Source organism: Narcine bancroftii, chromosome 1, assembly GCF_036971445.1.
Source record: "Narcine bancroftii isolate sNarBan1 chromosome 1, sNarBan1.hap1, whole genome shotgun sequence".
NCBI classification, from domain to species: Eukaryota; Metazoa; Chordata; class Chondrichthyes; order Torpediniformes; family Narcinidae; genus Narcine; species Narcine bancroftii.
Window position 1 is genome coordinate 333,614,948 of NC_091469.1, and position 15,072 is coordinate 333,630,019.

The 15,072-nt window shown below is 45.9% G+C and overlaps 1 protein-coding gene across 3 annotated transcripts in view; it reads right to left on the minus strand.

Annotated features, from left to right (window-relative positions):
- Nucleotides 1-585: 585 nt before the first annotated feature.
- cdv3 (carnitine deficiency-associated gene expressed in ventricle 3) overlaps nucleotides 586-15,072 on the minus strand; it is a 50,509-nt gene continuing 36,022 nt past the window's right edge. The window contains exons 5-7 of one of the 3 annotated variants that reach the window (XR_011348200.1): nucleotides 5,265-5,299; nucleotides 2,592-2,762; nucleotides 586-787 (exon numbers count right to left, since the gene is read on the minus strand). Coding sequence is in view for 2 of the 3 variants with exons in the window: in XM_069909173.1 (XP_069765274.1) it covers nucleotides 5,290-5,299 (10 nt within the window). In the remaining variant the exon portion in view is untranslated. The remainder of the gene's footprint in view (nucleotides 788-2,591; nucleotides 2,763-5,264; nucleotides 5,300-15,072) is intronic. The other 2 variants (XM_069909173.1, XM_069909178.1) reach the window with 2 other exon arrangements.

A 15,072-nucleotide genomic window follows, 5' to 3' on the forward strand; every position in this document is an offset into this window, starting at 1 on the left:
TGAAGTAAGGCAAATGCAATCCCACATTTTGGAAAAGCATTGGAAGATATTAACAGTTGCCAAGGACCAAAAGGGATGGATTTTTGCCAGAATTATGTACTGTAAGGGATAGAAAAAAACATTTCAAACATGACTTAGCAGTTCTATCAGGTTGCTACCTCTGCTAAGAAAGTTGCCTGACCCCAGTGGGTCCTGGTTTGATCTGGGACAGATGAAAGTTTCAATGTCCAGTGGATTTTCTTGTATTTCCCTGGATAAACATTTCCCCTCATCAGAGTCCCACTCAACTCAAACTATTCTAATTATTTCATATTCCCACCAATATTGTTTAAATGCATTACATTCTACAGCTCTAGATTATCAGTTTACCCACAGTGAGCCCCTTGTTCCCAATGTCTCCTTTGCTCTCTACCCTGGCCACATTATGGAATTATTTCCTGCCCCATTAACAATCCCCTCAAACAAAAAAGATACACTCTATGCAACTCTAGAATTGGTTGACATAGAATAGAAAAGTTCCACATACTCCTATTCTACTGCATTTTCATACAATTTGTTTCACCAAATAATCAGAAAGCTTGTCAATAGAAGTAATTAGTTTTGTAATTTAATGGTTTATGCTACATACAAAACAATTTTAACTCAACAGTTGAATGCATTAAGTGCTGTCACTCTTCCTACAGAAATGGTAGCAGTATCGTTTGATCCGCATTGGTTTTCCAGCATCGATTTAACAAAATGGTGGCACACTGGATCTGGCTGCACTTTTCCAGTTATCCATCAGTGCCTGAAAAGAAACGTGACAGAAAAGATATATAAATCAAAAATTATAAAATGCCTGGTGGCTTAAAAAAACAAAATCTAATTCTCTGAAGAAATGATCAAAGGAAGAGATCAGTGAGAAACAGTAATTATAGTGGCTTGAATGGTAAATTTATCTGATCTTGCTTATATACGAAGCCGTGATTTTTACCTGTTTTTTTTAAATATTTTATTTAAAATTTAAATAACTATGATTACACACAATACAAAAATATATCTTTAAAACATGGTTTACATAATAAAAACACCTCTAAATCAACTCATATCCCCTTATATTAACATTAGCCTCCTCCCAACATCACAACCCTTATCTAAAACCTCACTAACCCCTAGAAAGAAAATGAGGAGCAAAAGAGAAATAACCAAGTCATGTGATGGGGAGACCCTGCCACAACTAGGCCCAAATCTTTAAAATTTCAAATCCAAATAATCCACACAAGGGCTCCAAACCTTCCTAAAAGCAGAGTATTTATCTCTCAAATTGTATGTTATTTTTTCTAAAGGAATACAAGATTTAAATCTGAATGCCATCTCTAAATTAAGTTCTATCTGGTCTTTCCACATAATTACAATACACTTCCTCGCTACTGCTAAAGCCAATCTTAAAAAAGCTTTTTGAAATTTATCTAAACCATTTTTCAAACAAATTGTACTTATATCACCAATTAAGAAGACTCCTGGGTCCAAAGAAAACTTAATTTTCAAAATATCTTGTAAAAATTCCTTAACCCGAGACCAAAAAGGTTTAACTTTTTCACATAAACCATAAATCGTAATAAATCAAATTATATCTTTTTAAACTCTCTGGGATTTAAATGTAATTGATGTATAAAATTATAATGTCCAAGTCTATAATCCTGCTATCTTTACAAATAGTTTTCCAATGATCTATATTAAATTCAAATCCTTTTCCCATTTTAATCTTGACTTTTGTAAATTTATTTTAGACATTTTCTGTTGCAATAATTTATACATTTCAGATATAAATCCTTTCTTTTCACTTTCCCGAATTATCATTTCAAATTTCGACTCCTTTGGAAGTTCCAAATTTTTACCACAATCATTAAACAACTATTTAATTTGATAATAACAAAAAAGCGAATGGGTCGTGTTTGATATCAATTTGATTCATAACATTTACTATCTTAATGCCTTTCTGATCCCAAATTTTATGATGATGATTAACTATAAAAAGGAAAAAAATTATTCTGATATACAGAAGAGTCTAGCTAGATATTTTACCTGAGTACCAATTTCTTCATTTATCTTATCCCATATTTCTATCAAATGAGATAATATTGGCAACTTATATGGGCATAGCAATTTTGTTTTCCATTTATAAACAAATTGATCCCTTCTATTTTCATTAATTCTATATCTGCCAAAGTCTACAAATTATCAGAATCATACATTCTGTTAATGAATTTTAACTGAGCAGCTTTATAATAATTTTGAAAATTTGTAAATTGTAAACCTCCTAATTCATATTTCCATGTTAATTTCTGAATGGGTACTCTCATTTTACCCTTCCATTAAAAACTTCCTAACTACCATATTCAAATCTTTTTGTAAAAATTTAGGGATTTTACACGGAATAGATTGAAAAATATATTGAAGTCTTTTGGAAATACATTCATTTTAATACAATTCACTCTCCCTATTAAAGTTATCGGTAAGTCTTTCCATTTAAATAAATCATCTTTAATTTTAGAAAATAACAGTAAATAATTTAAAACACAAATTATTTATATATCTATTGATTTTAATACCTAAATATTTAATTTTGTTTGTCCATTTAAACCAAGCTACATCTTTACAAGAAGAAGAATCAGCCTCAGACAGTGGCATAAGTTTACTTTTCTTCCAGTTAACTTTATATCCCGATAATTCTCCATATTGTTTTAATCTTTCCTGTAAAACATTTGACGACTCTTGTGGTTCTGTTAAATAAATCAAGACATCATCAGCAAATAAACTAATCTTAAATTCATCCAATCCTGTTTTAATACCTATCACTATCCTGCCTTATTCTATCACCAATGCAAATAATGCAGGTGACAAAGGACAACTTTGTCTAGTTGATTTTTTCAACTTAAAGGACTCAGATAAAAGTCCATTTGTCATCTAGCCTATGGATATTTATATATTGCCTTAATGCAACTTATAAACATTGGTCCAAATTGAATCTTTTCCAACACTTTAAATAAACACCATTCAACCCTATCAAATGCTTTTTTCAGCATCTAATGCTAAGACTATTGGTAAGTTGGATTTCTCCCGTGAAATATTAATTAAACTAATTAATTTAGTTATATTATCTGCAGAATAACAACCTTTAATAAAACCTGCTCCACTTGATCAATATGAATCAACGTCAGTAAAAATTGAGCTAATCTATTAGCTAGAACCTTAATCAAAAGTTTATAATCAACATTCAATAATGAAATTGGTCTATATGACTGGATTCAAAGGATCCCTATCTTTCTTAAGAATAACCGTTATAATAGCTTGCAAAAAAAAAGGTCTGGAAATGTTTAAGGTTCACAATCTACTGCCTGTTAAATCCTCATCTTGTGGTGTGGTAGAAGACAATCCTTGGGCTACTAACATGAATTTTATTGAACAGATTTTATCTATAATAATTTTAGCACTAAAATATACCCTGCCTCAAAAACTAAGTGGTTTTGGTGTTTATTCCATCTTAAAACACGTTGTCTCTCAGCGTGTTCTGGGAAGGATGTATAATGTTTTGAAGCATTGTAACAACAGCTGCTTAACTGCCTCTTCTGAAGCTCTTTGGATGATATTTTGTGCCCCCAAACTGAGTTAGTTTTCACTGTATAGAAAAGAAAAATTAACTTTTCAGGTTAACAAACTCATTAGAATGTGCTGTACGTTTAATTAAAGACTTGAAAGGTTAACTATTTTTCTCTGACGATCCTGTCTAAGCACTTGAGATTTATCCAGTTTTTTTTTTAAACTTCAGATTTGCCAGCATCTGCGGTATTTTGGATGTACTTGAAGAATAGCTGCAGGTGTCGTGCATGTTTTACCATTTAAATTTTATTTTTTAAATTTAAACCTACAGTATGGTAACAGGCCCTTTCTGCACACGAGCCATGCTGCCCAGTTATATCCAATTACCCTACATTTGTGGAGGGTGGGAGGAAACCCACGCAGAGTCAGGGAGAATGTGCAAGCTCCTTAGAGATAGCACGGGATTTGAACCTCAGCCAAGTCGTTGCTGCTGTAACATGTTGGGCTAACAGCTGGGCTAACCATGCCACCGACCAGCTTCATCGTTGGTCCTGCAGAATGTTTTAAACACAATCTTTCAAGTCTTGGATACTAAGGCAAGGTAAATCCTACATTGGGTATTGTCCACTCTTTCCTGATTTTATTTTTCCACTGGACTGCATCCTTTTGTCCTCCCTTCTAGGAAACTCTCTCGGTTGTGAAGAATATTTTAAATTTAAAAAGTCAATAAATGGATTGCAAGACTGTCTGCATCCTCTCAATGCACATCACAATTGTTATACCCCAATTAGATTAACACAGGCAATGTGATTTCTTCAACACCTAATCATCTTTAAAAGTGTCATAAAACAGGAGCAATATAGCATTTGTAATTTCCTAAACACAAAACTTAGGATGACTGGGGATTCCTTCTCAAACTGCGATCTTTATGTCACATTCTTTCATCATTCCAGCGAACAGAACTGATGCATTTCTTTATTCTAGATGGTTTGTTGAACATAAGCTTCTTGCATTTTTAAACTCTGTTGTGGGAGGATATTTGCTGATTTATGTTTCCCGTGTGTTAGGTGGTAACTGGCTCACTAAAACAAAAGAATGGGATTTAAATTCACTTCAGAGACCCGAAGACAAGAACCCAGGATGTTTCTCCCAGTGCAGTTATGAGACATTAAAGAGGCATTACTTGAGTTCCCTGGTGGGCGTGGTGTTATTTTAAGCAGAAATAGGAGTTATTCCCCAGTGAGTTTCAGTCCTGATAACAGATGCATTTACTAAACTTCAAAGTGTTTCAATGGCTGAAGTCTTACTGTATGTAAAAGCAAGCCTTTTTCAAACACTGAGTAATTTCATTCTGTTCATGAACTCACACTTAACAGCTTTACATTTACCTCACTTTTGCATCATTATAACTTGGTCATGACATTCCATTAGAGCAGTGACTGGTCAGACATGAACTCTGCACATATCACATTGGAAGAAATATTTTGGTTTGTGTACATAACTAAACACTGAAAATATACCAAAACAAAGTAATCATTTCAACCAATGTCTTTGCTTTGTAATTTGCTTGAAAACACTCCTAATTACAAATATTACCACCACTTGAGAACCCACATGATGACATAAAATGAGATTCAATGTGGATTTTTACTAGATTTAAGATACCATATAGAAATATGACCTACCTTGGCAGAGGTTTTTTCTCACTCTTCATATTAAGCTTCCATATAGTTCAGGGTTAGCCAAAGGTGGGAAAGGCCAAAGTGAAAACAAAAAGGGAGGAGAAAACAAACAGGTCAGGTGATGCAGTCCCTGCAGGAGGCAACTATCCCTCAGCCACAAATCAAAACACAACCCTACTCAACCCGAGATTTTATACTTCAAATAAATTATTCAGAATCCTATGTATTGATCAACTCAAAGTTACAGCAGGGAATTTAGTCTGCGAAAGAGAATAAATTTTGAACAAATGTCAACAAGCAAAAATGCTCATTTGTTCCCCCACATGAAAAATAATAGAAATGTTAAGGTGCGGTGGCTCACCACTAGGCAGACGAACCGGACCCACATAAGCCACGCAGCGGGGCACCCGGCCAAAATGGCGCCGTCGGGGGTGTTCCCTTCCTCCCAGCACAGGGCTCAGAAGCCCGCGCTGGGGGACCATGTGATGTCATCACCCTCCAGCACGAAGTACAGCCCAGCAGCCTGCAATAAACTAGTCTGCAATGAACTAGTCTGCTCACTGAGCTCAACCCGTCTGGTTGTGTGTGTTCTTTAAGGAGCAGGTGTAGCTCCCGCTACAATTGGTGACCCCGACTGGTTCAAACATCTTTGAACCCATCATGAGAGAGCCTGGGATCAGTGTTATAGCTGCGAAACTGCCTGAATTCTGGGTTCAGGAGCCGGAGACCTGGTTCGGCCACGTGGAGGCTCAGTTTCACCTCTGCCAGATTTTGTTCGACACAACCAAATTCTACCATGTGGTCACTGCCCTGGACGAGGCCACCGCCAGATGCATGCTGCACCTCGTTCAGCACCAACCCACCGAAGACAATTACGAGACCATGAAGCGAGTGCTTACCAGATCCCTCAGACGATTCAGATGCTACACCTCGATGGCCTGAGGGACAGGACCCGATGGAGCTGATGGACGAGATACTCACGCTCATGGGTGAGCACACCAACTGCCCACTCTTCGAGTGCATTTTCTCGACCATATGCCTGGGGACATCCGCCTGTTGCTGGTCCAGGAGAGCTTCACCACCCCGAGGAGTCGCCCAGAAGGCCCAAGAGCTATGGCTCACACGATTCCCGGAGGGCTCAGCGGTCCAGCAGGTCACGAGACACGGGCACGACCATGCGAGCCCGCCCCTAGGGCCACAGCATCCGCTCCAGGCCTCTGCTTCTACCACCAGCACTGGGGAGCCAAGGCTCGGAAGTGTCGTCAGCCCTGCTCGTTCCAGGGAAATGACCAGGCTGGCCACTGTTAATGGCTGCGGCGGGTGGGCAAGGACACAGCCTCCTCTACCTATCGGAGTCAGTCAGCGGCTGGCAATTCCTCATTGACACTGGAGCCAAGATCAGCATCATCCTGGCCACGGTCGTCGAGTCTAGGAACCGACCTCATGGACCACCCCTCTGTGCAGCATTTCGACATTTTGGACAACATCCTTGTCACCAGCAAGGACCAAGCACAACACAAGGCCCACCTACGCGCCCTTTTCTCCCGGCAGGCTGACTTCGGCCTTACCATCAACCCAGCCAAGTGCCATTTCGGGAAAAAGTCCATACAGCTCCTGGGCCATACCATCACGGCCGAAGGAGCCACGCCTGCCGCTGCAAAGGTCGCTCCTATCAGGGAGTTCCCACGCCTGGACAGCCTCAAGGGGCTGCAGGAGTTCCCGGGTATAGTCAACTTTTACAACCGCTTCATCCCGGGAGCTGCGCGCATCATGCAGCCGCTATTCGCTCTCATCGCAGCCAAGCACAAAATGCTCGCTTGGAACCCAGAAGCCTGCACCACATTAGAGGCCACTAAGGATGCCCTCGCGATGGCCACGATGCTCGCCCACCCGCACACCGACCTGCATATGGCACTCTCTGCTGATGGCTCTGCCACAGCTGTCGGTGCCATCCTGGAGCAGGCACCTGAGGGACATTGGAAGCCGCTGGCATTCTTCAGCCGCCTGCTCCGCCCGCCAGAATGCAAGTATAGTTCTTTTGACCGCGAGTCACTGGGCATGTACCTGGCTGTGCAGCATTTCCGCTATTTTTACCATCTTCACCGACCACAAACCCCTCACCCAGGCACTCGCGATGGCAAAGGATCCCTGGTCAGCCCGCCAGCAGCGTCACTTCTCCTTCGTATCGGAGTTTACCACCGACATTCGGCACAAGGCTGGGAAGGACAATGTGGTTGTCGATGCACTCTCTCGACCACCATCTGCGCACTGACGCCCGGCCTCGACTTCGACCAGCTTGCCCAGGACTAGAAGTCTGATGAGGAGACGAGGGCCTTCAAGACCGCCATCATGGGCCTGTGGTTCCGAGACCTCCTCACTCCGAGTGGCGAAGGCATCATCCTGTGTGATATCTCCATGGGCACCCCACAACCAGTGGTTCCCCAGCAGTGGCACAGGCAGGTCTTCCATCACATCCACGACCTTTCACATCCGTCCATCAGGTCCATGGTCCAGATGGCGGCAGAACGGTTCATATGGCATGGGCTGCGTATGCAGATTTCAGGCTGGGCCAGAATATGCACCCATTGTCAGACGACCCAGGTGCACAGGTACACCAAGGCACCTGTACAGGAGTTTGAGCACGTCCGGGAACGGTTCAGCCACATTCACGTGGTCATCGTCGGGCCCTTACCTGTTTCCCGGGGCCACAGTTACCTGTTTACGATGGTGGACCGCATCACTCACTGGCCCGAGGTGATCCCGATGCCAGACGCCTCCACCGACTCCTGCTCCCGAGCACTGTTGCATGGTTGGGTCACCCGGTTCGGCGTCCCAGGTCACCTCACCAACAATCGGGGCACCCAGTTCACATCTGCGCTCTGGGCACAGTTCATCAACAGGTTGGGGATCCAGCTACACCACACCATGGCCTACCACCCACAGGTCAATGGACTGGTTGAACGTCTGCACTGCCACCTTAAGTCGGCACTCATGGCCCGCCTTACCGGTCTCAACAGGCAGATGAACTTCTTTAGGTGCTCCTGGGCATCCGCCCTACTCCCAAGGAAGATCTGCAGGCATCATCTGCTGAGCACTACCTGGTGAATTCGTCAACGCACCTCACAATCCCCAGTGGTCGCCACACAAACTACTTCCTCACCTCAGAACATGCTTGGACTCATTCGAACCCCCACCGCCGTCACATTTCTGGCAAACTGCTTTCCGCGGAGTAAGTTTTCGATCGGCAGGGCCCAACCACGGCACCTCTGCAGCAACCATACGAGGGGGCGTACAGGGTTGTTCAGTGTTCCAGCTCCATGTTCACACTTGCCATTGGCAGCAGGCGGGAGCTGTTTACCATGGACAAGCTGAAGCCAGCGCACCTTGATCCCACTGAGCCCATGGTCATAGCCCAGCCCAAGAAGCAAGGCTGCCCGGCGAAAAAGGACATCGGAGGGGAGGGCGAGGGGTGCTGTGTGGTGGCTCACCACTAGGCAGGCGAACTGGCCCCGCTTGTAAGCCACGTGGTGGGGCACCTGGCCAAAATGGCACCATCAGGGGTCTTCCCTTCTTCCCAGCACGGGGCTCAGAAGCCCCGTGCTGGGGGACCACGTGATGCCCGGGTGATGTCAGCGCCCTCCAGCATGGTTCTCAGCCAGGTCCGGGCTGGGAGTATAAGTGCAGCCCAGCAGCCTGCAATAAACTAGTCTGCTCACTGAGCTCAACCCGTCTGTGTGTGTGTTATTGCAGGAGCAGAGTAGCTGCTGCCTCAAAGGAATGTTTCCTGCTGGAGTTTCCCATCAAAACAATAGAGAACCTCAGAGATAGAGGCTTTGAGATGCAGGTAAAAGCTGAAATCCATCTTCTGATAACTGCCAAGTTACATCAGGAACTATCGCAGGCAACACTTATTCCGAACTTTTGATTATTTTATAGCAACATCAGAATATAGAAAACTGTCACAAATAAAATATTTCTCAAACACCAAGCCCTGGGAAAGATGGTTTCCCACTTCTTCAACCTCCAAAAGAACTAAGGTCCTGAGGCAGCGCACTCCCTCATGGCGAACCGGCCCCGCGTGTAACACCACGTGGTTGGGCAGCCATGGGAAGGGTGCCATCAGGGTTTCTTCCGGATTCAAACCTCCTCTCAGCGCACACCTTGGGCAGTGATTATGATGTCACTAAACAACTGGTGACTGAACCTGTGCTGCCCTTAAAGGGGCGCACGCTAAATTCAAATATATAGTCGTTAACGTGGTGGCTATGCTTTCTTCAACTGTGCAGAGCGCCACAGTGGTGACCCCGACAAGCCCAGACGGCTTTCTGAACTCAAAAGTATGGATTTGGCAGAGGTTAACACCGTGGCAGTCAAGCTGCCTCCCTTCTGGACTCATTGCCCGCGGACGTGATTTTGGCAGGCGGAAGCACAATTCCTTCTTAGAAACATATCAGCAGACGCCACGATGTTCTACCACGTCGTGAGCGTTTTGTATCATGACACAGCAGCCAGGGAGGACGATCTCATCCATCATCTCCCAGCTGAGGGTAAATATGCCGCCCTCAAGAACTTGCTCCTGGGGACATTTGGTCTCTCTTCCCAGCAACGGGGTTCCAGGCTCTTGCACCTGGATGGGCTTGGGGACTGCAGCCCATCGGCATTAATGGACGAAATGCTGGCCCTGGCAGAGGATCATAAGCCTTGCTTCCTCTTCCACCAGATTTTCCTCGAGCAAATGCCAGAAGATATATAGCTGCACCTGGCAGACAAGGATTTCGTGGACACACGCAAGGTCGCAGCCCGAGCGGATGACCTCTGGCGCACGAAGAGGGAGAACGAGGCCGCCCTCAACCAGGTTTCAAGACTAGGAACCAGTCAACCGCAAGCCACCTCCAAGCACAAGCCAGAAGAGAGCAATCCGACCTGGTGCTTCTACCAGCTCTAGGGAGCCCAAGCCCATAAGTGCTGCCAACCCTGCAGCTTCCAGGGAAACGACCAGGCCAGCCGCCCTTGATGGCTGCGACGGCTGGTCATGTGAACAGCCTCCTTTATGTCACCGACAAGTCCACCGGCTGGCTTTTCCTGGTGGACACAGGGGCTGAACTGAGTGTCCTACCCCCCCATGGCACTAGAGACTCGCGCCCGATCACCCTGTGGGCGGCCAATGTTTCCACCATCAAGACCTTCAGCACCTGCAGGGCGCAGATCCAGAATGGCAAAGAAAAATTCCACTGGAGGTTTGTGCTGGTCTTGGTGGGCACTGCGCTGTTGGGGGCCGACTTACTGAGGGCTCATGCTTCCTGGTTAACATGAGGGCCAAGAGGCTGGTCAACGCCCGCACCTTCCACTCCGTGCTTTTGGACACAGCGGACGCCTGCAGACCTGAAATTGCCACCATGGCCACCGCCAGGGATGAGTACGCCGAGATACTCCACGAATTCCCCGCCATTCTGGAGCCATGCTTCAATACCGCTTTCCCCACACATTGACTTTTTCACCACATCGCCAAGCAAGGCCCGCATTGCACGCCAAGCCCAGGCGGCTACCCCCGCTAAAAACTACAGCAGGGAAGGAGGAATTCTCAAGGCTCCAAGAGTTGAGGATCATCCGCCGTTCAGACAGCACCTGGGCCCCACCACTCCACGTGATCCCCAAATCATCAGGAGGCTGGAGTCCCTGTGGAGACTACCAACAGCTAAACGACACCACAACTCCAGACAGGTATCAGTCCCTCGCATACAAGATTTCTCGGCCAACCTCCATGGCACGCAGCTCTTTTCCAAAGTCGACCTGGTGCGAGGATATCACCAGATACCAGTGCACCCCAACGATGTTGGAAAGAATACGATCATCACTCCGTTCGGCCTTTTTGAATTCCTCAGTATGCCATTCAGGTTAAAGAATATGGCCCAGACATTCCAGCACCTCATGGATGCAGTGGGAAGGGACTTGGACTTTGTGTTCATCTACTTAGATGATATCCTGATCGCCAGTCGCAATCGCAAAGAACATAAGGCCCATCTCCGCACCGTTTGCCCGGCTGGCGGAGTTCAGCCTCATGGTCAACGCAGCCAGATGCCAGTTCGGAAAGCAGTCGCTGCAGTTACTGGGGCACACCATCTTGGTGGCTGGAGCCACTCCGGTGCCGTAAAAGGTGGCGGCCATCCAACATTTCCCCAAACCCGCCACCCAACGGGATGATGAACTTTTACCATCGGTTCATCCCCAGCGCCGCCCGTACCATGTGTCCAATGTTCACACTGATCGTCATGAAGGAAAAAACTTTATCTTGGTCAGAGGAGGCGGACAAGGCGTTTATTGCGACAAAGGAAGCCGTCGCCAGTCTGACGCTGCTGGTGCACCCATGCCCGGAGGCACACACGGCATTCTCAGTGGATGCCTCAGCCATGTCGGTCGGGGTAGTGCTGGAGCAATGGTTGGATGGGCAGTAAGCTGCTGCGTCCACCGGAGCTCAAGTACAGCATGTTCGATCGGGAACTCCTGGTGTTGTACTTGGCCATCTGCCACTTCCACTATTTCCTGGAGGGCAGAGCCTTCATGGACCATAAGCCCCTCACCCAGGCACTCGCCATGGCCAAGGACCCATAGTCAGTCAGACAACAGTGCCACTACCAACATCCGGCACAGGGCAGGCAAGGACAACATGGTAGCGGACGCACTCTCTCACCCGTCCATCAATACTCTAGCCCCCAGCCTGGACTACACACAGCTAGCCCAGGCTCAGCAGCATGACATAGAGACACGAGCCCACTGGACCGCCATCTCGGGCCTCGACCTCAAAGACATCCAGTTGCCCAACAGCCCGGACGACGTCTCTACAGGACCACCACGCCCAGTAGACCCACTGCAGTGGAGGGTGAGAGTTTTCAGTCTAGTCCACAACCTTGCTCTTCCCTTGAAGACGACTGTGCGGATGGTGGCGGAGCAATTCATGTGGCACAGACTTAAGAAAGAGGTGGCGGAGCTGGCGAGGAACTGCACCAAGTGCCAGGCCTCCAAGATCCACAGGCACACAAAGGCCCAAATCCAACCTTTTGACTCATCAGTGCGGATGCTCCAGCACTTCCACGATGTCGTCAGGCCCCTTGCCGGTATCCAGAGAGGCGCGCTACCTACTTACGATAGTGGACTGAGCCATGAGATGGCCTGAGGCCATCCCGATCAGAGAGGCTTTGGCCGAGATGTGCACTAGAATCCTCGTCTGCCAGTGGATCGCTCATTTTGGCATGCTGGCGCACATCACCTGACACAAGGGTGCCCAGTTTACCTCCGCACTATGGGCCCACCTGGCAAGACTCTTGGGGGTTAAACACCACCACACCACTGCTTATCACCCACAATCCAACAGTTTGGTGGAGAGGTTTCACCAGCACCAAAAGTCCACTCTCATGGCCAGTCTCACTGGCCCGGATGGACAGACGAGCTGCCCTGGGTCCTCCTCTGTTCAGAATGGTACCAGAGGACCTGCAAGCCTCTTTGGCAGAATTGGTATACAGCGTACCACTCTCTCTGCCTGGCAAGTTCTTCAGCTCAGAAACGGGCACAGCACCCAAGGACGTGAACCTGCTGGTGGTTCTCCACAGGAAACTGGCCTCCCTGGCCCCTCCATCCCCATCACGCCATAGCACCCGGCCAGCGGGCACCACTACAGCACCTGTATGAAGATCCACATAAGGTCCTCCAGCGATCCAGCAGAACTTTCACTCTAAACATGGTGGGAGGGGGAAAGAGGAACTTTTTACAGTGGACAGTTGGAAAGTGGCCCACCTGGACGTCGCAGCCAGTAAAGACAGCCATGGCCAAGCGCCGAGGCTGCCTGACCAAGCGGTGGGACGCATAGCCTGATCTGGGAAGATTGTGTGGCGACGCACTCTCTCATGGCGAACCGGCCCCGCATGTAACGCCGTGTGGTGGGGCAGCCATGGGAAGATGGCGCCATCAGGGGTTCTTCCTGATTCAAACCTCCCTCTCAGTGCGTGCCTTGGGCAGCGATTATGATGTCACCACACACGTGGTGACTGAGCCCATGCTGTTCTTAAAGGGGTGCGCACTAAATTCAAATATAGAGTCATTAACGACCCTCAATGTGGTGGCTGTGCTTTCAACTGTGCAGAGCACCAGAGTCCAAGATTTAAAATGCACAAGATAGCATCAACCCCACCCAATGAAATGTATCAGAGCTAAATAGCACCCAAGTTCTGCATCAAAACCTAGTCTACAGTCTTACATCGATAGAGAATAGGAACATAGGAAGTAGGAACAGGAGTAGGCCAAAAATGGCCCATCGAGCCTGCTCCGCCATTCAATAAGATCATGGCTGATCTAATTTATGACCTAACTCCACCTACCCACCTTCTCCCCATATCCCTTCTCCCCATATGGATAAAATAACATTCCAATGTTGCAAGCTGTTCTATTTCCAATCTGATCCCTATTTCACTTTAAAGGAAACCTTTATCACCTCAACCCCAATAGAAATATCAAGCTGTCAAGGAAACTGCCATTCAATGAGATAATGACCAAATCTCTAACTCAACACTAATTGGTGTCGAGATAAAGAATCAGTTATGGTCATACATATGATCCTCACTACTCCCCCCTCCCAGAAAATCAATGTCACCCTTAAATGTACAAGAAGATCCACATCACCATTAGGGTAAAGAATTCCAAACTGCATAAATAGCAAGCCCAAATCAGCCACAAGAAGCACTCCCTCAGTATCCTGCTCCAGTTACTCAAGCCCCTCTGATTTCCAATAAAAAGTTAAAATTATGGCAAATGTGGACATACTTTACACACGTAACACTGAAAATGTGAACAGACATTGCCAAAAGGTCAAACACCGCACTTACTGAATCACTTGATTCAATCGTACATTGCAAGTTAAAAAATTTATATGCTTCAAGGAAAAATGAATGCGGTGCATTAAATTCAAACTCCTACAGGGGAATTCTGTGAATTCACTTGCAAGGCCTCAAGCAAGGTATTACAATTTATAGTGATCTGAAATGGAATAATATTTAGTCAAGATCATTGCAAATATGAAACAAACTGAAGGAGATTTCAAAATGTGGCGTGTACACACGCAAGGATTTTTGAGCAGGGCATGGTTACTGCAACAAACACCCTTGTACATTTCAAACTCTTTCTTGGAGAAACAAGTCCAGAGGTTGGAAGCTGGCATTTTCCTAGCCAGTTCAACACAGTTCTAAACGCTAGGGACAATATTTTAGATTATTCTACCTAAGACATAATAGATTTTGGATGAGGGTAAATTTGGCAAATGTTTTACAAATGCCTGAGGAACATTTTTAAAAAAGGAATTGACTGGTTCAACACCACAGAAGCACTGTAATACCAAATTTTTCTATGTTCTGATGTGACAGATTATGTTGCTTTATATTGTATATAGTTATGTTTTAAAAAGGAGATAAATTGTGGCAGTTTTTTTTTAAGTGTAGGTCACATACAAACACTTCTAAACAGAGCTCATTTAAAATGCCAGAGCTCTGCTCAAGCCAGATAGTCCAGGCTCCCAGGTGCCTTTGCAAAAACTTGCAAAGAATACCTATAAGGACTTCACAATTAGCTGTTAATTGGACATGCTGTGGAGTAATGAATTATTGTTTTGGAAAATAACAAATGAACAAACTCAGAAGATTAGGTCCGGAGCCACAATCTGAGTGCAGTTGGCTCTTCTCAGAGGGTTGTGCTTTTCTCTGAGTGACAGAGAGGGACAGAGAGAGAATTCAGTTCCACAGTTCAGCAGCAACAGCTGGGACTGGAACAG